Source organism: Podarcis melisellensis (genome assembly GCF_964234715.1).
Source record: "Podarcis melisellensis genome assembly, chromosome: 2".
Taxonomy (NCBI): Eukaryota; Metazoa; Chordata; class Lepidosauria; order Squamata; family Lacertidae; genus Podarcis; species Podarcis melisellensis.
Window position 1 is genome coordinate 44,888,874 of NC_138529.1, and position 25,518 is coordinate 44,914,391.

General features: G+C 40.5%; 1 protein-coding gene across 1 annotated transcript in view; it reads right to left on the reverse strand.

The window, feature by feature from the left end:
* Positions 1-473: 473 nt before the first annotated feature.
* Positions 474-25,518, reverse strand: part of LOC309363104 (uncharacterized protein) — a 148,924-nt gene continuing 123,879 nt past the window's right edge. The window contains exon 2 of the mRNA XM_081899165.1: positions 474-1,958. Coding sequence (XP_081755291.1) covers positions 563-1,958 — 1,396 coding nt within the window. The 3' untranslated portion in view covers positions 474-562. The remainder of the gene's footprint in view (positions 1,959-25,518) is intronic.

The following is a 25,518-nucleotide window of genomic DNA, read 5'->3' on the forward strand; positions in this document are numbered from 1 at the left end:
TTTAATGCACTTTTTTTGTTCTGCAAGCTTAGTTCCTGTGGTATGTAGAGTCCATGTATGACTTTTTAAAAAGATGTTAAATGCCATGTTATTATGATTCACAGCACTGAAGTGCCTATCTGTTATTAATGTCCTGGAGACAGGTATTAAAGAAGCGCTATATATAAAAAGCAAACTGTTTCTTAGTTGGCATTACACTCTGACTTCAAGTATATGAAAATGTGGACATGAAAAAATAATACAAATCCTTAAGTGTCCTGTGTTCTCCTTGATGTTCATCACTGGAAACAGCATTGACATTGTGCCGTCAAGAGCAGAGAGATTGAGGGTCAAGAGGATGAAAACCACACATCAAGCACTAGCGCATATATATATATATATATATATATATATATACCGGTATGTATGTGTATGTGTGTATATATATATATATATATATATATATATATATATATATATATGCTTTCGTAGATTTTCACGGGTACAGGAATGCAGGTTTTGGTGTCCTCGGGTGTCTTCCCGTGTAAAAGTTGGGGTGTCTAGGCGACGTTTCGACGAGGTCTCACTCGTCATCTTCAGGCTGGTGCTTTCGGCTTCTTGTTGCTGGAACAGAGCAGGATCTCAGTGTTTGAGTTCCTATAAATACTGTTGAGGGGGTGTGGTGTATAGCCTCCAATGTTCTGGGCAGAGAGGAAGTTCCCAGGCTAGTGTGCCTTTTCTTCTTTTGTTCCTTAATTACTTGAGGGATATCTTGAGTGATTTCTTGAGTGATATCCTGAGTACCACTTAGGTGGGTCATTAGGTGTGGATTAGTTGCTAAAGTCTTTGTGTCTTGACCTCTTGAACTTTGTGAAGAGTTTTTCTGAGAAGGTGGCTGTACTGCACTTAGTTGTGCTCTGGCTTGGCTTCGTGTATAGGGGCGAGCTGTGGTTTTGTGGCCTGTGTCAGCCAGATCTGTGTAGGGATTGCAGGGGGGTGCAGCATCCGGAGGTGCCACCATGGTTTGGCTACTGGATGGTGTCTGTAATTTGTCTGTGGAGAGGGTCTGGGTTTGGGTCTGGTGTGGTTGATTGGTGATAGCGTTCTGTGTGCCTCTGGATCTGGTGTCAGTTTTTGTGGGGAGGGCTAATTTCCAGATGTCTGGCAAGCGGGATGTGTCGTCACGCTTGTTCATGTTGTGAGGGTGTTTCTCTATCTCGATGGCTTCCATGATTATTCTCTTGTGGTGATGTTCCATGTTAAAGAGCAATTTGGAATCTGCAAAATTAATTTCGTGTCCTGTTTCTTTCATGTGTTGGAAAAGAGAGGAAGTTTTTTCTTCTTTTTTGACGGCATTCTTGTGTTCTGCGATACGTGCATTTATTCGTCTGTTTGTTTGTCCAATGTACGTGGCTGGGCAGACTTTGCAGGGTATTTCATAGACCCCTTGGTTTTCCAACTGGATTTTATCCTTGGGGTTTCTGAGGATATTGGCTATTTTTTGGTTGGTGCAAAAGGCTGTTTTGATATTGTGTTTATGGAGGATTTTGCTAATTTTATCTGTAGTGCCCTTGATATAAGGAAGGAGGGCCATGCCATTGTTTTCTTCTGTGTCTTGGTTTTTGGGGGGTGTTTCTTTTTGGATTAGCTTCGTAACCCTGTTTTGCTGGTATCCATTGGCAATTAACACATTTGAGAGATTCTGTAACTCAGTTGTCAAGTGGTCTTTGTCAGCCAGGCGTTTGGTTCTGGAGATGAGAGTCTTGGCTACGGAGTTTATTTGTGCAGGGTGGTGGTGTGATTGTGCATGTAAGTAGCGGTTGGTGTGTGGTTTTTTCCGGTAGATAGTGTGTCCTAGGGAGCCATCAGGTTTTTTGTAGATTAGGACGTCAAGGAAGGGAAGTTGGTTGTTGGCTTCTATTTCCATAGTGAATTGTATTTTGGGGTGTAGGCTGTTGAGATGTGTGAGGAAATTAGCCCTCCCCACAAAAACTGACACCAGATCCAGAGGCACACAGAACGCTATCACCAATCAACCACACCAGACCCAAACCCAGACCCTCTCCACAGACAAATTACAGACACCATCCAGTAGCCAAACCATGGTGGCACCTCCGGATGCTGCACCCCCCTGCAATCCCTACACAGATCTGGCTGACACAGGCCACAAAACCACAGCTCGCCCCTATACACGAAGCCAAGCCAGAGCACAACTAAGTGCAGTACAGCCATCTTCTCAGAAAAACTCTTCACAAAGTTCAAGAGGTCAAGACACAAAGACTTTAGCAACTAATCCACACCTAATGACCCACCTAAGTGGTACTCAGGATATCACTCAAGAAATCACTCAAGATATCCCTCAAGTAATTAAGGAACAAAAGAAGAAAAGGCACACTAGCCTGGGAACTTCCTCTCTGCCCAGAACATTGGAGGCTATACACCACACCCCCTCAACAGTATTTATAGGAACTCAAACACTGAGATCCTGCTCTGTTCCAGTAACAAGAAGCCGAAAGCACCAGCCTGAAGATGACGAGTGAGACCTCGTCGAAACGTCGCCTAGACACCCCAACTTTTACACGGGAAGACACCCGAGGACACCAAAACCTGCATTCCTGTACCCGTGAAAATCTACGAAAGCAAATATATATATATATATATATATATATATATATATATATATATATATATATATATATATTTTCAATCCCAAGGAAACAAGACAGCGCTATTATTTGCTTTATAGTAGTGAAGATGTTTCAAAGTGTTAATCAAAAAGTGGTGGTTTGTATTCACCACTCTATTCATTCCCCAGCATAAACCATCGATTAGGTTGACCAAGCACAAACTGCTGTTGTGAAGCTACCAACCTAATACCTTGGTCAAAAACAGTTGATTAGACACTGATGTTGCTCCAGCTGACGTTTCCAAACTCTTTTCAAAAGCAATCCTACAAAGAGCATGATATAAATAATAGTCTGATTTAATTTGTAACCAAGGCATCTAAATGGCCAGTTTAGACACCTTCAGGTAAAACTCAACAGGGACAGTAGGAAGACAAAATGACTCCTGGCCACAGCCATCATCAGGGACAGTAGGAAGACAAAATGATTCCTGGCCACAGCCATCATCAGATTGTCCAGGAAAACATCCAAGAACACAATTCTTAAACCTCATGTATGCTGTTGAACAGGATGGGAGAGAAAAAGAAACTTTGTGGAACCCTTAAATCAAAAGCCATCAAGAAGAACAGTGCTACCTTCTGGAGCTTGCCATCCAGGAATGGCGAGAACCACTGCAGGACAGTGCCTCCTGCACCCCTATTCCCACTAGGCAACCCAGGAGAATAATGGGGGCAGTTATATTGAAAATTGTTGAGAGGTCCAGTCAATGGGGAACCCACTCCACTCTTCAGATGCTGATGAAGGTCATTTACCAAGGCTGCCACTTTCCTGAAATCAGACTCAAAAGTAGGTTGAAAGGGCTTCTGAGGTAATCAGTGTCATCCAGAAATCCCTGCCGTTGAGTTGCCCAGTTAAAAGATGACAGGTGTAACTTTGCCACACTAGTCTTAAAGGAGTCTTTTGTTGCCTGCTTTCATTACGTACTGTGGTTAATTCCTTTAAAAATGTTCCTCTGGCCCAGCACTTTCTGCAAGGACACCAGTATAGCTATTAGTCTCTGAGCTTTCAAGGATAACACTCGATGGTATGATTCCCAGACACAAGACTGCAGAATGTTGCCTCTGAGGCATCCATGCTGTAATACAACAGAACCCTGCCTGGCTGATAAGCTGAAGGTAGATTTGGGGAAGGCAGGGCAGGGCAGCCACAGAAGAGCCGTATCTTGTATTACCAGAGTTGCAAACAGGAGTATGCAGAAGGGATTATTAGAGATTGGAATGGAAGTCCTTTACATTTTCTGCTTACTGAATTAATCCTATTTTAATGCGTCCTGTCAGACACTTTTTTGTAATTTGTTTACATAGACCGAGGACTTTATTTTATGTCTAGTGTAACCTTGCAAAGGATGCAGTGTTTGTATGGAACTGTGCCCTTCAAGGCCTATAATCAGCTGAGGTGTGGATCTGTGTGTTGTGACATATGCCGATTTGCTAATATTAAGGGTATGTAGGAAACCAGCAGATGTTAAAAAATGAAGTTGTGGGTGATCTTTGTTCAGTGTATAAGCATTACCTGCAAAGGGCAGATGGTCTATTATTTATTTATTGCCTGTATGTATAAGAGTTTTCTGCCAAGGCACCCATGGTGGCTTCCATTTTATACACCAAATTGTATAAAATCTTAACTTGGCTTGGTGGGCTGGCAGACAGTCTGACTGGAGATGACCCTGAGGTCTTTGCCTCTCTCCTTCCCTCTCTTCTCCTACAGGGTAGATGGTGCCTGTTGGCCCTGTGAAGAGGAGGTGGTGTCCCAGGTGTCATCTTAACTTACTTCCCCATCTTTCTTTGGGTGTATCTGCCCCTTGTGGTGAACCACTGAAACAAATGTTAAAACCTCTGCCTAAGCCTTTTAATACTGTCTAGCTCCCCCCACACCTGGTTGGCTATTGAAGGAGAGTGTAAGGACTTCTGTTTCTATTCCAGGCTTGCTGAAGCACAACAGGTCTTCATGAGCTCCAGTGTGTTGCTGTAAGCTTTGGTTGTCCTAATATCTGACTTGCTCCTCCAGTTGTTAACTGCCTGCAGTGTCATAGACAAAGGTAGGCTATGAATTTTACTACCACCAGTGGGTTTTTTTCTGGGGGGACACTGGGGTACGCACACCCCTAAACATTTTTTGAATCTAACAGGAGAAAAAAATGTTTCTTCTCTAGCACGGTGAATCATCAGTTCTGTTGCTACCCCTGATGGTGGCCTCATTTACTGTCACAGTGTTATCTGAGTCTCAGACAGAAGTGAGCGTTTAATGTGTGAAGCAGTGTGGAATGTGGTTCTGTGGTATTTTCCCCAATTTCAACTATAAAATGGTGATTTTCTTGAGTAAAAACGAGAGTACCCCTAAAGTATTTTCTTTTTCAATCATACAGTTTCTCTTCATCCCTGCAGATCACTGTGGGATACTTCCAGTCACATATTGGGGAAAAAATGTGAGGGAAATGTCCATGTAACTTGTAACAGAATGCAGGCCCACTCATTACCACATATCACAGCAGTCTTTGATGCATCTGACACATAAGAAGAGCCCTGCTGGACCAGGCAAAAGGTCAATCCAGTCCAGCAATGTGTTCTCACAGTGGCCAACCACATACCCAGGGGAAGCCCACAAGTAGGACATGAGTACAACAGCACTCTCTTCACTTGCTATTCCAAGCAATGGGTATTCAGAGATAGACTAACTCTGAGGTATAATGTTGCCATTGGCTAGTAGCCACTGATAGTCATTGATCACACAATGTGTGCTGATAATAAACATAAAGATTCCCCAGATGTGTTTTGACTGGTGTTTAAAGATGTGTGTACACTCCACATGAGATGTTCACAAGATATGTGGGGTGTTGTTGGGTGTGGTTTTTTTGCAGAATACCAGGTGTAAAGCCAGTGTGTGCCATAGCAATGATAATGGATGGTGCTGCTCTAAGTCTGTGTACACACTGGAATGTGAGAAAGGTGCCACAGATTGAGTTGTGGTAGACTGTGGTGACTAATTTAAAATAATTTGAGCTCCTTTATAAATGCTCAGCGAGCAAGACCAAACCTTGATAATGGGAAAGGACTGCTGGTATCTGAGTGCTTTGTTGATTAGACCAGAGGTAGCAGCACAATATAACATAAGAAGCATTTTACACCAAAACATAAGCAAGAAATGTCTTTGAATGTGGTGAAAAGTAATGCAAAGCCAATCATTTCTGTAGGAAAGTGAAAAATTATCTGTAGATTAAAAACTAAAGAAACTGATAGTGTAACAATGCAAATAGATTCCAGTATTTAAAAAGGTGTATCTACGTTTATTTTTTCACTGTGAGTATATGAAGGTAGATTCTGAAAGTTAATTCAGTGTTTTGCTCCCTCATACCAATTTACTGATTGAAATGTAAGTGGCAATAATTTCTATCTGGCCTTCAGTTGTGTGAAATATACAGGTTATCAGGCTTACAAATTTGCTTCTCCTAAGTAACTTGCCACAAAAGATTAATGAAGTTCCCTCCCATCTGGAGAGTGCTTAGGTGCTTGGTTTACCAGTGTTCTGAAAGCCCAGGGAACAGTGCACTCCACTGAGATTTTAGATTTCCTTTTTATGTTTCATTTCCCTGCCTTTTCAATTTCACTTTCTAACCGTCAGAGTTAATTCTCATTGCTTCTCTTTGTCTCTTCTGCTTAAAATCTCAATTTTAAATCTGCCTCCCATCTACAAGCCACAGAGCACTATTTAACAACAAGGTTAGCTGAACAGCTTTAATGAACCATCAGTTGACCACAAAAATGCTGGAAGAAGATTCAGAATGTCCCCAATAAATAAACTACATGAATTCAAATGCACTTCACTACCTCCTTCTGTATCTCCAGTTCATAAGCAGCAAGGACTTTAATTCATTCCAAGAGAATATCCGGAAATACCAAAATAGCATCACATCTTGAGCCTGTAGCACATGTGTAACATTTAATATATCCCAAGCTCTTACATTTTGCTACAAGTCTCATAATTGCATCAGAACCTTGCTTTCTACAATTCATGATACACTGCTCTACGTGTAATGCTTAGGTGTAAGAAGAATAAGAATAATGCAAGATTCCGCCAGCAGTGAGAACATTGTTATCTAAGTCAATAATAATAAACACAACCATTTGTGCTGTGAAAACAACAACTGATCTTATGGACAGGGATGCATAATATTGCTGAGATTCACCAAATGAACAGAAGTAAAAACATCTTTCCTTAATCACCAAAGGCAATATGAACCTGCAAGAAAACAAGCAGCCAGTAGGATAACTCGGGAAAATATTAAATGAACTATTTTAGCAAGAGCTTTCATTGAATCTGTGCCTAGGGAGAAAACAGAAATCAGAGACAGGAATACAGAACTGACCCACACATGGAGTGGGGTGAAGCAGCCGCCTCAGGCAGCAAAATGGAATTGGATTTGAAGGTTAAAGCTAGAGCATGACAGGGTCTGAAGAAGGGGAATGGATGGTGGCTTCATAACTGGGCAGACAGTGAAAAGGGACCTTGGTAGTTGTAACGTATGAGAGGAGAAACATGAAGGAAGCTATCATGCGGGTGGTTTGTATGAAAGGGAGGAGTTCCACAAATGGAGGAAGGGGACATAGACATGGGTGTGAAAGTGGAAATAGGGTTGCAAAGCTGGGTTGAGGAATAGAGGGAAGCGGCTTCAGAAATGGGGTTAGGAAGATGTGCTTAGTAGTTGCTTGCATGGGTTGGGAAAAGGAAGTGCTAAGGAGTTAATATGGGGGGAATGGTAGAGGGGCTTGCAAACAGGAGCACCACCCCTAGTTAAAAATAATAAGAGATTCAGTGGAAAATCTAACACTCTTGTTATTCTAAGTACCCACAGTATGAAGTTCACTAAAACTTACTCATATGGAGTCACAATAATTCCCACTACACGACCCCTTCCTTTCTCTGGTTCATTTCTATGTAACTCCTTGGCCTCCTGTTTTCTGCAGGCAGCATGATGACGACTAAGATATTTTCAAATCCTGCTTTTAAACCTACATCTCATATTGATTTTCTTGGAAGTAGGGGATATAGGGATATAGGAAATCAACAGCAAGCAGAGGAGATGAGCTGTTAATGTTTGATAATAGCTGGTACACAGGCGGAAGTGGACAGCAGCATTCAAGCAATTATGATGTTATAAAGAAATGAGGTGATAATGTGTGCTGATGTTGTAGGGCAGCAATTCTTTACAATACATAAGATGACTCACTTCCTGTACTTCCTTCCCACATATTTGATGGGGGAATAATTTATTAGTTTTATTAGTGTGCTCCTTTTTACAAGGATATGCATCAAGATATCAACTAATTGTGGGAGCAGCAGGGTTCAGGATGTTATTATCTACAGTCAGGAAATCCAATTTTTCATCTAGAGCTATTACTACTATTGTATTCCTCCCAACTTCAGCTCAAATTGGTGACTGGCCTGGAATCACCCTGTGAACTTCAGAAATGAGCAGGGCTTTTAACATGTGATTCCCATATCCTAGTTTAACACAAAGAAGCACAGAGAAAAGTATTACACTGCTAAGCAGGACTCACAAACAAACAAACACAACAAACAAGCATTGCCTACTCCTACACTAACCCTCTTCTCTGGAATTGCCACCTTTGTTCACTCATTTTTTTAATGGAATATCCAGATGGTGTTATTGCCAAATTGTTCTGCACTTAGGCAGGAAGAACCAGTTGTGCAACTATAAGATGGGGAACACCTGGCTTGCCAGTAGTACATGTGAAAAGGATCTAGTGGTCTTTGTAGACCACAAATGTAACATGTGTCAACAGTGTGATGCAGCAGCAGAAAAGCCAATGCTGTTCTAGGCTGCATCAAGAGAAGTATAGTATCCCAATCAAGGGAAGCAATAGTCCTGCTCTGTTCTGCCTTGATCAGACCAATGGGGCATCCCACTAAAGGGATCCTGGAGGAGGATCCCTCACCAAGGATTTGACCCCCGGTGAGAATCAAGCAACAGGTGAGCTGGTTGATATATTCAAGGTCTCTGTCCCTTAAAACCTTGCCGTTAAAATAGTTGAAAAGAGACTCCATCGGGAAGGCAAGAGAAGGCATAGAAGAAAAAAACCTTATGGGGTGCATGTTCAGCTGACAAAATAGGTGGGAAGCAATCACTCTGATTACAATGCAGTTAATAATTTGGCTTTTAATAATTTGCAGTTAATAATTTGTAAAGATATAAACTGAAACTGTGTCTTTTCACTCATTGTGACAAGCAAGATGGTATTCTTGCCTTGGACTTCAGCAAGAACATACATTCATTTTTTTAAAAAAAAACATTGCCAGAGTTGAGAATGATTTTTGAGCGGTGGATAGATAAATAATTCTTTGGTCCCTGGGAAGGAGCAGGAGGGCTACTCACAGAGGGTACCTCTGTTGAATGGTTTCTTTAAATTTTAGGTTTTATTGTTGTTTCACAAGATGTGTATGTCTTTAAGGGACAGAGCAAATAACATGACCTGGTTTTACAGCTGTGAAGCAGTACAGCAGGTGCTGTTAAGTTATGTTAATTAAGCTGTTGGGTGTAGTATATATATAAAGGAACATGGGTGGCACTGTGGGTTAAACCACAGAGCCTAGGACTTGCTGATCAGAAGGACGGCGGTTCGAATCTCCGTGACAGGGTGAGCTCCCGTTGCTCGGTCCCTGCTCCTGCCAACCTAGCAGTTCGAAAGCACGTCAAAGTGCAAGTAGATAAATAGGTACTGCTCCAGCGGGAAGGTAAACAGTGTTTCCGTGTGCTGCTCTGGTTCTCCAGAAGCAGCTTAGTCATGCTGACCACATGACCCCAAAGCTGTACACTGGCTCCCTCGGCCAATAAAGTGAGATGAGCGCCGCAACCCCAGAGTCGGCCACGACTGGACGTAATGGTCAGGGGTCCCTTTATCTTTATAGTATATATAGAGCATCATGTAGCTCTCTCAGTACCCTGGTGGATGGGTCTTACTTATTGATATAATGTAATTTAGTGTAAAAGGAGTTTTATTTTTTGTTATTAAACCAAGCAAAAGTTACTTTTGTGTTTCTTGAATGTGTGGTCTCCCCAGCACGCCTTCTGCAGCCCAACTAATCTGTGAAATAACCAACAACCTCTTTGCAGCTGACCCTCTGTCAGAGCTCAGACAGTGGAGAAGGAAACCTGGAGGCACTCCAAGGTGCGTCAATGAATTCCGTCCCCCTCCCTATAACTCTGGATTTGGGGGAGAAGTACACCAGCCCTGGCACTTCTATACATCTCTTTTCATTGGCCTTAACTGGAACGAAACTAAATGGGGGAATGCCCCTCCCAAAAACTTCCACCCTGCCAGGACAAGGACTTTGGGTTTGGTGGTTCCTCCACCCTGGGTTCCTCCTCCATTGCCCTCTTTGGATTGCCCTGTCCCATTTAGGGAGTCTTCAGTTCAAGTAAGACTCTACGCTGAACAGAGTCTCTTTCTGCAGGTTACTTTCATATACGTAGAGCACCATTTTGGTTGGAGGAAGCGTCCACAGATGCTCACCATCTTCTCTTGGCTATACAGTGAGGGGGAAAAGTATTTGATCCCCTTCTAAATTTGCTTGTTTGCCCTCCGACGAAGAAATGACCAGTCCATAATTTTAATGGTAGGTTTATTGTAGCTGCGAGAGACATAATAACAACAGGAAAACCCCCAGAAACCCAGAAGACAAAAGTGAGAGATTGATGTGCATTATAATGAGTGAAATAAGTATTTGATCCCTTTGCAAAAGATGACTTAGTACTTGGTGGCAAAGCCCTTGTTGGCAATTACAGAGGTCAGACGTTTCTCGTAGGTGGCCACCAGGTTTGCATACATCTCAGGAGGTATTTTGTCCCACTCCTCTTTGCAGATCTTCTCCATATCAGTAAGATTTTAAGGCTGATGTGTAGCTACTCAAACCTTCAGCTCCCTCCACAGATTTTTGATGGGATTAAGGTCTGGAGACTGGCTAGGCCACTCCAGGACCTTAATGTGCTTCTTCTTGAGCCACTCCTTTGTTGCCTTGGCTGTGTGTTTTGGGTCATTGTCATGCTGGAATACCCATTTTCAATGCCCTAGCTGAGGGAAGGAGGTGCTCACCCAAGATTTGACAATACAGGGTCCTGTCATCGTCCTTCAATGTGGTGAAGGTGTCCTGTCCCCTTAGCAGAAAAACACCCCCAAAGCATAATATGTCCCCCTCCATGTTTGACGGAGGGAATGGTGTTCTTGGGGTCTTAGGCAGCATTCCTCCTCCTCCAAACAAGCGAGTTGAGTTCTCATCTGTCCCCCAACACGGGCGGGGGACAGCCACGATGGCACCCTGCCCGGATCACGCTGCTGGGGGCGGTGCGCTCCCCCCGCACTCCTCTTCCTCTGCCAGTGTCTCTGTTCTCCCTCCAGACAAGTAAGAAGCACTATCTAAGTTCGAAGACACAACTGAGCCAGGCCAAACCACAAAGCAGTGCTGGTGGCTGTGGTTTGTGGCTGTGGAGAGTCCTGAGGGCCAGATAGAGACACTTGGAGGGCTGCACTCAGCCCCTAGGCCTGAGGTGTCCTGCTCCTGCTCTAAGTGATCTCCTGGAGCATATTTTCCAGCTTCTGGAATATATGTAGCTTTTATACTTTTCGGGGGGGGGGGGGACGCTTCTTTGAACTGCATATGCTGCACTTAGCGAGACAAGTTAACATTTCCATTTGAGCTGTTTCTTTGGCAGCAGGAGAAGCACCAAAAGTGCTTTTGCTTCTCCATTTCCCCACTATGCTCCTTTTGTTTTGTTCTTGTTATTGCTGTTTACTAGATGAACACATTTCTCTGTAAATAGGATAATTTTGTACTCAAATTGATGATGCTAGCGTTTCCAAAGCGTCTCTTATAAGTTGCTTTCAGATGAAGAGGTCAATTGCTGGCACACATACTAGTACTCAATTAAAGGATTTATCAACCTAGAGGAATTACAGACGGAGAATTTGCATTGGAGCACATATTTCAGTTTAATGGATAGTTTAAAAAGCATATTTTGAGGATGGCAATTAAATTAAAAAATGTTTCTCAAAATTACTGCTCTCTCTATAGCAGAGGATCAAACTCCATCTGAGTCTATCTTTAATATTTTGTTGTTTGTTTGCGTGCATGACCATAATAACTCTGCAGAAGTCTATTATTTGTTTTTAACGCCACTGAAGCTAGTTACCATGTTATTAAATGTTCTTAAGATTCTTAACACTAATACTTTTCTTATATGACAAACTTCAATTGTCCTCCTTTTCAGTCTATTCATCCAGAGGGGGGGAAATTAAGTATGCCTATTAAAAATGCTTCTTTTGTAATTTGCTTTTCATTTTGCTTCAATTGTGTCACAAATCCTGCTGTCTTTTTGTGTCTTATTTTCTGCAGATTGGCTTTTCTGGGGACTATTTTATTTTATAAACATTGAAATTATTTTCTTTTTGTACTTGAACCTTAAAAAAAAACATGTTCCTTTCTAGAGATCAATAAAGGAGAGAATGAGAGAGAGAGAGAATTACAAAGTAATGTGAATAAAAGATATTTGCCTGGTTTTATTTTTAAAAGGGAGTACATTTAAAATGGTCATTTTTAAAAAACAACAACAGCAAAAAAACTCCAACAAAGTTGAGAACCCCTTAGGGGTATGTAGTTGGTTAGTAAGTTGGCTCCTTCATTTGTGCAATTTTCTAACTGCCATGCTTTGCATGTTGTTTAAGAAAAAATGTCCTTTGGTGGTAAGGGAGGTAGGACCTGAGCAAAGCCAAGTTAATAGAATTGTAGAGTTGGAAGAGTCATGTAGTCCAACCCCTTGCAATGCAGGAATCTCAACTAAAAATCTATGGCAAATGGTCACCCAACCTCTGCTGTTCCACTGCTGAACAGCTCTTACTGTCAGAAGGTTCTTCCTGATATTTAGTCACAATCTCCTTTCTTGTAACATGAAGCCATTGGTTTGTTTCCTACCCTTCAGAGCAGGAGAACAAGCTTACTCCATCTTCCATGTGACAGCCCTTTAGATATTTGAAGATGGCTATCATATCTCTTCTCAGTCTCCTCTTTTCTAGGCTCAACATACCCAGCTCCTTCAACTGGTCCTCAAAATGCTTGGTTTCCAGACCCTTGATTATCTGCATCATGTTTCAGCTTGTCGGTATTCTTCTTAAATTGTGTTGCCCATATCTGGACACACTACTCCAGTTGTGGTCTGACCAGTACAGAATAGAGCAGTACTATTACTTCCCTTGATCACGACACTATACTTCTGTTGATGCAGACAAAACTATCATACCAAGTTCAACCACCCTTGGACCTCTGAAAACAATGGTGCTGTAGGTGTCAGACAGAGAAGGTGGTCTTTCCTTGCTCAGCTCCCTGATGTCATTTTAATTGGAGACCCTCACAATGGGACCTCGAGACTTTTGGCATGCAAAGCACATGGTGTACCACTTACCTGCACCCTCTCTCCATTAATAGGAGCTAGAAGGCCTAATTGGACACATCCATTTGAAGTTCTTCATCCCTGCTCTGACATTTGCATTCCAGCAATGCCAGAGCAGTGATCTGGCTTGCAATTAATGCATCAGCAGTCATTGCACCCTATTCCTGCCACTAATGAGCTGAATCTGACATGATAATTTTAACTAAGCTGCAAAAAGGTTACTTGTGGTCTGCAGAAATGATTCCGTATGAGTGAATGGCAAATGGACATTAATGAATTATTTAACTAAGGCATGGGAAGACAGGGACTTAATGAACAATTAGTGGTGCTTGGGTAAATGGCAGAAGTGGTCTGGTCTGTGCGTGTTTATAAGTCCTGAATTCAAAGGAACATTGGGGTGAGACTATGAAAATTAGCACTGCTACTTACTTCTATGGGAGGTGCAAGCAGACCTCCCACTCACCACAGTGTTCTGAAGTGGATCTTGAGAAGTACAGCTGTTTGAAAAATTGTGAGTTGTTCCCTATGCTTGGTTACAATCATCAGTCTCACTGTTTTGAATGATGTGGGGTTTCCAAACAGTCTACAGGGGCAACACCACAGTAACCCTGATGGGAAAGTATCAGAACATGGGCAACAGTGGCCAGACTAGCTGGGTCCAGGAGGTACTGCAGATACTACATCAGTAGCAACTGATGTACAGTGCATTGTGCTATGGAATCCACTTTGGCCTCTGATGTATATGGCTGGAACTATGAATACATCTAGGTTGAGAACTTGACCTTTTAATGAGAGCATAACTCCATCCAGGAATGGGTCCAAGGCAGATGAACCAACCACCAGAAAGACCAACATTTTGTCTGGACTGAGTTTCAATTTATTGGACTCCAACCATTCTGTTACTGATTACAGCACACGCACATTTAAACCTGAATTGGATGACAAAAAAAGATATGAAGTTTGGTGTTATCGGCATACTGAGCTGTGAACTGCACAACAGGAGGACATCATCATCATTATTAAACTGAAAATATCAGGGACACTTTTTTATTTTATGCAGATACCAAATACCACATACAAATGGATACATGGATACAGCCCTCCTTTTTTTTCTTACATGAGGAAAGTGAGTCTCCACAAAAATATGAATGACTGTGAAAGCATAACATAAGGACTTGTGAAGCAAAATGCCTGCTTTATTCCAACCTCTTTTTTTAATGTGACCTTTTATGTGACACATGTAAATGTCAATACCTTTGCTCATTCATTTTCCTCAGGGACAATTATTTATATAGGCTCCAGATGCTATGTGTTAGTAGAAAGGGTGAAAAGGGCTCGAGGCAATGGTACTGTAAATGTTACTGAACTCATTTTCCCTTCAAGGGCATGGATTTAATTTTTTTCTCATTTAGTTGATTGCATGATTCAGCAAAACCCATATTTAACAACATCATTACTCCTTCCCAGGTGATGTGATTGAAGCAGAGACAGAGAGAGGAGTGAAATTTTAAAAGGATGTGTGCCTTTGTGACTATAGCAGGATTGGGTATAATGGAAGTTCTGCATAGTAGAGATTGTATTTTATTCCAAAGGCCTCTGTGAACAGAAGTATATTGATTGATTGATCTATTGTCCATCCAGCCTAGTAAACCCACTAAATGCATGAAAACAAACCAGAATGTTAAGGGATGTGTCTCAGTTGGTAGGGCAGCTGCCTTGCATGTAGAAGGACTTAGCTTCAATCCCTAACATCTCCAGGGATGTCTGGGAGAGAGCCCTGTATGGACAACCTGGAGAACTGCTGCCTGTCAGCATGAACAGAATTGAGTTAGATGGTTCTATGTTCTGACTCATTACCGTTGTACCTTGGAAGTCGAACAGAATCCGTTCCGGAAGTCCGTTTGACTTCCAAAACATTTGAAAACCAAAGCACAGCTTCTGATTGGCTGCAGGAAGCTCCTGCAGCCAGTCAGAAGCTCCATTAGATATTTGACTTCCAAAAATTGTTTGCAATCCAGAACAATCACTTCTGGGTTTGCGACGTTTGGGAGCCAAAATGTTCGGGAACTTAGCTGTTCGAAAACCAAGGTATGACATATCTGGACTTTGACAACATCATTATGATGGGAGACATGAACGGGATCGTATCAACTAACATGGATAAGTCGCAAAGTCAAAAAGTTACTAAAGATGGCAGACTACCAAAGACCTTTTTTGAAATGACAGACAATATGGACTGGATTGACATTTGGAGAATGAGAAACCCCTTGGGAAAGGAAGGAACATTCTTCTCTGAAGCCCATCTGACTTGGACAAGAATCGACCAAATATGGATTACTAGAGGTCTGGCACCTAAGGTCAGAAAAGTGGAAATCTGCCCAAAGACCTGCTCCGACCATAACGCTTTGAAAATGGATTTGACATTGTTACCAACCGGCTCCTTTCGATGGAAGATGAATGACAACTTATTCAGAGATCAGGAGATTACTAAAAAGGCCCAAAAAGTTTTGAAAGACTATTTTGAAATAAATTTGAACACAACGGTGGAAAAGAGAATAATTTGGGACACAAGTAAAGCTGTGATGAGAGGGTTCTTAATACAACAGAATGCTATTAAGAAAAGGAAACAAAATGAGAAGAAAGATAAGATTTTGGAGAAAATAAAAGAATTAGAGAAGAAGCTAAGAGCAAATCCGACCTCACAGCCGATTCTGAGAGAAATTAAACTTCATCAGGCACAATATTCTAAACTGATAAATCAGGAAATAGAATGGAAGATTAAGTCAATGAAACAAAAAACGTTCGAATTGGCAAATAAATGTGGGAAACTGCTGGCGTGGCAGTTGAAGAAGAGACAAAAGTTGAATATAGTAACAAATTTGGAAATTGAAGGAAGAAACGTTCAGAACCCCGTGGAAATCAGAAAATCTTTCCAGAAATATTTCAAGAAACTATATACTCAAGGGCCGCAAAATGAGGTTGAGATTGAACAATTTTTGAAAAAAAATAGTCTTAAAAAATTTACACAAGAAAACAGACTACTCCTGAATAGTCAAATAACACGACAAGAAATTGAACATGCCATTCAGAACATGAAGCTGGGCAAATCTCCAGGGCCAGACGGCTTGACCTCCAAGTATTATAAGACAATGAGTGACTATTTGATTCAACCCTTGATGGAGGTCAGCAATGAAATTTTGGAGGGAAAGAAGGCGCCGGAATCGTGGAAGGAAGCTTTTATCACGTTGATACCAAAATCAGAAACTGAAAAGACACAACTTAAGAACTACCGCCCCATCTCCCTTTTAAACGTGGATTACAAAATATTTGCTGATGTTTTAGCAGGTAGACTTAAAAGAGTTTTGAATGAAGTAATTCACAAGGACCAGGCCGGCTTTCTCCCAGGTAGACATATGTTTGCAAACACAAGGAATATTATCGACATTTTGGAACTTTTGCAAACAGACATAAACACTAAAGCAGTGCTGATTTTTATAGACGCGGAGAAGGCCTTTGACAACATCTCTTGGAAATTTATGAAGGGAAATCTAAAAGAAATGGGAGCGGGGCGGGGTTTTCAAAATGGGATTGATGCAATATATTCAGAACAAAAAGCTAAATTGATAGTTAACAATGTGGTAACGGAAGAATTTAAAATTGAAAAAGGAACACGACAAGGCTGCCCGATTTCCCCTCTGTTATTTATTTCAGTTCTGGAGGTGCTCTTGAACTTGATAAGAGGTGACCGGCTGGTGCAGGGGATTCAGGTCGGAGTGAAACAATATAAACTTAAAGCTTTTGCAGATGACCTAGTTTTGACACTGCAGGAGCCAGAATCTAGTACGAAAAGAGTATTACAACTGATACATGATTTTGGTCAGGTGGCGGGATTTAAGCTAAATAAACAAAAAACGAAGGTGTTAGGGAAAAATATGACAGACACAGAGTCAGAACGGTTTCAGAGAGAAACAGAATTATCATTGGTGAAAAAGGTAAAGTACCTAGGGGTCAACATAACAGCCAAAAATCTGAGTCTATTTAAGGATAATTATGAAAAATGTTGGTCTGAAATTAAGAGAGACTTGGATAGCTGGGTAAAACTGAAACTTTCTTTGTTAGGCCGAATTGCTGCCATTAAGATGAATGTGCTGCCAAAGATGTTGTTTTTGTTTAAAACATTACAAATTGTGGACAAAACGGAGTGTTTTCGGAGGTGGCAGAGAGATATTTCCAAATTTGTCTGGCAGGGCAAAAAGCCCAGAATCAAGTTTAAGATATTAACAGATGCAAAGGAAAGAGGGGGCTTTGCCCTGCCAGACTTAAGGTTGTACTATGAAGCCGCAGCTTTCTGCTGGCTAAAAGATTGGCTACTTCTCGAAGACACTGATGTGTTAGATTTGGAAGGCTATAATAATGCTTTTGGCTGGCATGCATATCTGTGGTATGATAAAGCCAAGATTAATAAGGCCTTTAAGAACCATATTGTCAGAAAAGCAGTGTTTAATGTCTGGACAAAATATAAAGACTTATTGGAAAATAAAACTCCAAGGTGGCTCTCACCTTTGGAAGCTAAGGCTTGGAAAAGACCCAATATAGAAGCCTATTGGCCAAAATATTGGGAACTGTTAGAAAAAGATGGAGATAATTGGAAATTGCAGAGTATGGAGAAAATGAAGGATAAAGTGCGAGACTGGTTACACTACGCTCAGATTAAAGACATTTTTAAAAGTGACAAAAAGTTAGGATTCCAGGTGGAGAAATCGAAGTTGGAAACAGAATTGTTAGAACCTAAGACTAAGGTACTTTCAAGAATGTATAACTTGCTGTTGAAATGGAATACACAAGACGAAATGGTTAAGTCGGCTATGATAAAATGGGCTCAGGATATTGGGCATAACATTATGTTTGAGGACTGGGAAAGGTTGTGGACCACTGGGCTGAACTTTACTGCATGTAATGCTTTGAAAGAAAATGTAATGAAAATGATATACAGATGGTACATGACCCCGGTTAAACTTGCCAAAATATACCATTCGTCTGATAACAAATGTTGGAAATGTAAAGAAAATGAAGGAACATTCTTCCACCTCTGGTGGACTTGCCCTAAAGTGAAGGCCTTCTGGGAAATGATATACAATGAGTTGAAAAAAGTATTTAAGTATACCTTTACCAAGAAACCAGAGGCCTTTCTTCTGGGCATTGTCGACCAGAAGGTGTTAAAGAAAGATAGAACATTTTTTATGTATGCAACAACAGCAGCAAGGATATTACTCGCCAAGAACTGGAAAACCCAAGATCTACCCACACTGGAAGAATGGCAGATGCAACTGATGGACTATATGCAACAGGCGGAGATGACTGGCAGAATCCGAGACCTGGGAGAAGAAAGGATTGAAGAAGATTGGAAGAAGTTCAAGACTTATTTACAGAAATATTGTGATTTAATGGAATGTTAAGAAGGATGCTTGGTTATAAATAATTGGCCATCATTAAAATAGTTTAGAATTTGATGATAAGAGAGATTAAGAGAAACAAATTTGTAGGGGAATTATTTTATTGTATTTAAATAAGCGATTACAAACTTGGAAATAAGATGATAAATTGCTTGACAAAATTTATTAATGATGCAAATGGGAGCGGGAGACGTGAGGAAGTTCAAGGATGTTATGAAATTTTGTTAAAACAAAACAACATTGTTTATTATCATTGTATTTTCTTTTCTTTCTAAAAACTTCAATAAATATCTTTAAAAAAAGAAAAGAAAACCAAGGTATGACTGTATAAGTCAGCTTCCCATCCTTCTATGGGGGAAAAAGAAAAAATCAATTATAAATATAACAAAGCAAAATAAATATCTGAAAACATAAATAAGCATAGTGGATAAAGACAGTTTAAACCTTGCAATTGCACTGTTTTGCTCAAGAATCAATCAACACCAGATTCTAGTTCTGTTTCTAAGGCAACTCCCCAACGCCCCAGCACTGGATTCTGACAGAGAGGAAGATCAGGCCTCTGTGTGTTGGCAGCTCCACAGGGACTGGGAAGTCTCTTTCACACTCACACAGAGCCAGGGTAAGGGAGAGCAGTTGAGTCCCCAATTCCAATATGGTTCTCTCTCCTTGAGAGATATCTTCTTAACAAAGCACCAACTCTGCTAGTGCCATCAACAGAAACTCAGCATTTTCTCTTAACCCTCTCCTAACCAACCCTCAGTTTTACAACCAAGAATCACAAGGCTGTGAGGGACCCCACTGATGTTTAGAAACCCCCCCAAAAAAAATCCAATAACACAGCTTTGAATTCTTGGTTATTAGGGATGCCACTGGATGTCTAGTGAGTTCCTAGTACTTGGACTAATGTGAAAGGGCACATCTAGTGTTGGTTCATTTGGGTTATAGAAACTCCACACGCTGCACATGTGTAGAGGCCCTCTTTGACAGTGGGAGGATTTCTGACCTGCAGGATTTGTTTTGTTTTTAAGTTGAAACTTGAGGTCTGCTGGACAGAGCCAGGTGCAAAGTAGTAGCCAGTGTGTGTATGTGTGTGTATGATGGAAGCAGATGCAAAATGGTGATTTGAGGAGTGCAGCCACCTATCTATTGCAACTAAAGATCCATATACTGGTCTTAAAATTCAAGTTTAAATCTAGATATGATTTACTTCAGATCAGATATCTTAAATTTGAAGAGGGGGTAACATTTTTGCTGCCACTGTGGCACAGATAGGCATCAGAAACCTTTTTCAACATACTACGAACCATCCAGAGATCTACCAGTAGACCCCAAACTACCTTTTGAAAAAGAAATTACCATATTGTTCAAGGTGCAGGAAACCTGCATTGTTCCAGATTTTCTTTCACAGCTTGGAATGGCACCTACAGACTCTGGAAATATTCTGAAACTAGTCAAAATCCAGGTGAAAAATCCAAGTTTCCCAGACTACTGGATCCCAATGAGTTGTGCCTATATCTACTAACTTATCAGATAAAAGTAAGGAACAAATAAGGAGAAAATGGAAACAAAAGCAATGAGGAGTAACTGTGCTCTCCGGATCTTCTAGTCTGCTCCTAAGCATAAGTGGCAGCTAATCTGCCCGCAGTGTCGGCACAACATAATATTCTTTCAGTGCTAACACTCCATGATTTGCAAAGCTTTGCTTGTTGCAGGAGTTGCTGTTCCACAGTATAAGCACTTTTTTCTGACAGAGCAGGTCTTGAGATAGTGCTACTTAGTCTAATGCAATTAAAGCAAATCTCATATGTAACGCAATATAGCATCCATCACAGCCAGTGAAAGGCTGTCCTCTGAGTCAGTGGGCACAACCTTTTTTCTTTTTTCTTTTTACTGCTGCTTCATATTTTAGGCTCAATATATGGGCAGCCTATTTAAAAAGGTGACGTTATCGAGTATCCACTGTTCATGCTGATTCTGCAGCACAATTTAGCAATTGAAAGGTTCTTCCATTTCCCCCCATTCTAATTCCTCACATTGCCCATGAGACCAATTGCTCTACTACCTGTACGGCATGCAAATTCCTAATAAAAAAGAAATATTTTTTTTACAAAAACATTTTTTTATGAAGATCTTTCTCCGTCATGGGTTTATTGTTTTACAGACAGCAATGGGATTTCAGGGCATAGGCTGTTAAAAATATTTACCGTAGCATTTTTTAAAATCAGAGGTAATTGGGAAGGTAATGATGCCAGTTTAATGCTTCTCCAGTTTAGGAAGATAGCGATGCCGGTCTAAAGCTGACACCTTTGTAGGTCTATCCAAGATGACATCCATCAGTACCTCATGGGGTTGTATTCACTGGTGCCACACAATCTGTTGCAGAGGAATGGAGGATACATTTTGTATCAGATTTAAGGATGTGGGTGGGGTTGTGGAGGAGCTGAAGGAGTATCCTGTCAGCAGATACAACTGTGACTGACTGAGATCATGTTCAGTCACAAAATTTTCACTCAGGCTCCACTTGGGTGGAATCTACACACGTATAAAAAAAAACGCTGTGAAAATGCTTTTTTTAACGTTTTGAATAATACATGGAATTTTGCATAGCTCACTGTCACCATGTAGTATCTCATTTGTATATTGCACTTTACAATACATTTAAAACATTTTAATTGCAGCTATATAGCTGATTCCTTGGATTGTTAAGCATCCATGCCTTCTCTACTTAGGTACAATCCAGGAGAAAGGACAGAGCCACTAACCTTTTTACTATGAATTATGCAGACTGTTACCTCAGTTTCCAACTGGACGAAACCTTTACAACCCCCTTGATAATGGTTAACATTCACCCCTGAAAACAGGAGTTTTTAAAATTGTCACAGTTCTTCTTCACATTTCCCATTAATTTCAGAGGGGCTTTTAAAAAGAGCTGTACCTCAGTAGTTAAGCAACGCTTTGCACACCAGAGGTGCCCCCTGGCAGCCTGGCTCAGTCCTTGACACCTCCAGATAGGGCTCAGAAACCCCGCCTGAAAATCTGAAGAGCTTCCACCTGTCACTATATACTGAGCCAGGCAGATTAATGGTTTGACCTGGTATAAGTAGGAGAAAAACATAGCTGAAAATGGCTCAAGAGTTCATGTCAGATTCTTGAGGATCCCTATTCAGTTTGTTGCTGTTTTTTTTTCTTCTAATACATGTGAGCTCAGGAAAATAATTCTCTATTCTGAGAAAAAACCAAACCGCATTATTCTAGGTAGCCTTACATTAATGCATTGCATTTCTACATAGTCTTTTATGCTGTCTATTATTTTCAATTAGGGGTTTAATACATTTAATCCTTCCTTCGGAAGTCTCTTGTTGTGTTTTTGCATGTCACATATAAACCTGTAGCGCTGCTTGTACTTATAACGATTTAATATTAAAACTGTGAATAAACATTGACAGATTTAAATTATGTATAAAAAGAAAGCTTCTCTTATGGAGAGAGGCTGTCTTCTTCTAGCGCTGCCTCTCAGAATATGGTATAGTAGCCCCCTTCTTTTCCTATCAAGATCTTAACTTTAGAAAGTTCTGATGATTGAATCCACTTTCCCATGCTTCATTTTTCGTTAGATAGAACCACAAAGTGGCAGAAGCAAGTCTGCTTTGGAGGAATAGCTCCTCCTACCTGCCTAGAAGAACAGGGAACCAGCACTATAATCTCATTTTGTTGACAGGAAGCTTAGCTAGGCCTTGTTGTAAAATTGAGGGCAGGTTAAGAAAAACTTTTGGTTAAGAAGGTTAAGAAGTCTCCTATGGGCAACTCTTCAATTTTATTTTTTTTAAATGTCTAAAGTGTTTGTGGAACTGCTCTTTCATATTATCAGACTCTGAATTTATTAGGGCAGCATTATGCACAGGCAGAATATGGCATTTGTTTACCGACTTGAAGGTTTTTTTGTTTTAACACATGCATACCCAAGAAGCACAGTCAAATAGGCAGTGTATCATTTGGTGAAGTGGGCTGATTTTGTTTTCATCCTTGTGAGGCATCTAATCATAAGCCTGCATTTTATCAAAGCTTATATATATTTCAATCAGGGCCTGTATATTAAAAAGAGAGCTTAAAGATTTTCAAATGTTTCATGCCAGGCAGAAGACCAGCTGCTTAGAGAACCTTGGCAATGTTTTCCTCCTAGACAAGGGGCCCCTTGATTTATAGCAGAAAACAATTCTCAAAGTCGTAAAAGGGGGAATTACAGGCTGAGAGCGAGGACACTGATCCTACATGTTACAGAAGATAAAAAAAGCAGAGATAAACATAATTAGGAATGAGTAAATAGTAAAATAATACCAATGTGCCTCCCAGTAAAATGAGCCAGATCTTCTTCCTAAGGTTGAAAGGCCAAGAGCAGTGAAAAAGGCAACTGGCTTGGCTGGAAGAATGAGAGCATTTTTGGGAAATCTTTTAAAGCTGTTTCTTTCTTAAACTGAGAGAGTTAAAGGGCAATAAATGTTGGGAAGAGCTAATGGGAAAAGCAGCTGGCTGGGAAAGGAGGGGTGTAAACTGAAGAGGCTTCTTTTGAAGCTGTTTTTTACTGAGTTCCTTTTTAGGTTTAATTCTTTTAAAAGGCTACCTATGATAATGTATGAAATATATTAGCTTAAATATATTGGCTTAAATGTAATTATGCAAAGGATTTAAGAAATGCTAGATTCTTATTTCATATAGTTGTAACTATCCTGAAATTAAGTCAGCCACCAGCCTAGCCCCCCTGCCAGACAGGAGACGCCATAGAGCACTCCTGATATATAGTTGTCAGGCCTTTTGTTTAGAAACCTTCAATGAAGGAGATCTTTCAATGTTGATGTGAACTCAAGATCCTTGACATATGTTTAAGATAAAAATTTAAGATTAACCATTTGTTTTAGAAGGCAATAGGGCAAGGAGGGCAAGAGGTGAGCTGGTAATTAAGATTCCTTGTTGAGACACATGTAAGATATATTACTACTTATTTGTCATTTATACATGTAACAATATATAGCTCTTTGTGTTCCATATAAGGACAGGAGGATATGGGTGTATCTTTTGTGATTGGTTCTAGCAAACAACCAATAGGAATTTCAACCAGGCTGATTGGACAGAGGCAGCCACAGGAGGAGCAAAGGGGGCTGGATTAAGGGAATATAAGTGCTGGCCAGAATGGCAGGAGGCCAGGCCAGAGCTTGGTAACCATATACCACTGAGCCTCTCATTTATTTGTCTGACAAATAAATTATTATTTTAATTTCTCTATTGCTGCGTTGAATATTTCATTCCAGCTAAGCGTTAACCACAAGCAGAAGGTGCTACACTTGCTCAGAGTTGTTTCATATCAGAAATGTCCCTGATGTTGAACTAGCTCAATAGGTTTTCAATCTCATACTTAAAATGCTTAAGAAAATTAGATGAGCCTGATGAATCAGGCCAGTGGTCCATCTACTCCAGCATCCAGCATCCTCACAGTAACCAACCAGATGCCTGTGGGAAGTCTGCAAGTTGGACATGACCACAATGACACTCTCCCCACCTGTGATTCTCAGCAACTGATATTCAGAGGCTGGTAGTCATTGATAGCCTTGTCCTCCAGGAATTCATCTAATTCTCTAAAGCCACACAGGTTGGTGGCCACCACTACCTCCTGTTGGAATGAGTTCCTTGGTTAACTTTGCACAGTGTGAATAAAACTTTCTTTCATGTGCCCTGAATCTTACAACATTCAGTTTCATTAGATGACCACAAATTCTAGTATTATGAGTCAGAGAGAGAAAACTTTTCTTAATCTGATTTCTCTATGTCATCCATGTGCTCCAAAATTCATATGCTATGATTGTTGCTTCCACTTAAGGAATAAGGAGACCCATTGGTTGATCCTTTTAGTGAATGGCTGGGAACTAGTATTTGATGTGACAAGCTCTACTTTTAAGAAAATATATTTTAGCGCATTAACCTAATCCCTATGGATAGAATTTATGTAAAACATTTAACCCTGTTACATTGTGTCAGGGCACCGACTACCGTATATTATGGTGTTTACTTTTCTAATTAAGTAAACATGACTGATGCAGAGAATTAAGATAATAAAACACTTTTACAAGATAATTAATCTTTTCTTTCTGATCCAGCCTGCCCCATCCCAAACTTGATAATGTTATTTACCTCCAAGGCAAACCAAACGTCAGGATATAATTGGAAACGTTTGCCATGACCGTTGGCTAGGACGAGAGATCAGGTTATTTGCATCTCATCTATTTAGAAATTAAAAATGAAGGACTGACCACTTGACACTACAGAAGTTCTTGAAATAAAGCCTGCTGAGATCTATTTGCGGGAGCTGTTAAACGATTCTGCTCGCCAATTTGAATGCATGATGAAATTCCGATTAGGACACAGTGCTGCAATTATCGCCAGTGTAAGGGAAGTGTAAGATTCCAACTACAAAGAGTTTTTGTGTTAACCCTTTACCTGCATTGACTTCAAAGAAACTTGTTGAATAGTGTATTTGTTCAACATTTATATTTGGATTGTTCTGTCTTGCAACTGGACTTTCCTGACCGATTGAATCAGGTGCAGTCTGAAGGAAAATGTTTCACTGTTGGGCCACCTCCCAATTTCTGGTTGACCAAACATTGCTGAGAAACATTTAAACAAGTCTGAGCTTATTTTCTTCAATAATGGTGCATACTCTGGGGTTACTTAACATAAACGAGTTGTGTTTTTTAAACCACTAATTAAGAACATGTGCTCTTGCTTTGTAAATTTCACACATGTAGGCAGACCATGAAAATTCTCATTAAAAGGTAGGATGAAACTGAAGTAAAGCCATCATTGTGTTGAATACATTTCTTCTGACAGAATTCAGTCTGATTTTACTCTATGAGTGATACACTATGATTTAAATATCATAGCAGATCAGAAGTGACAA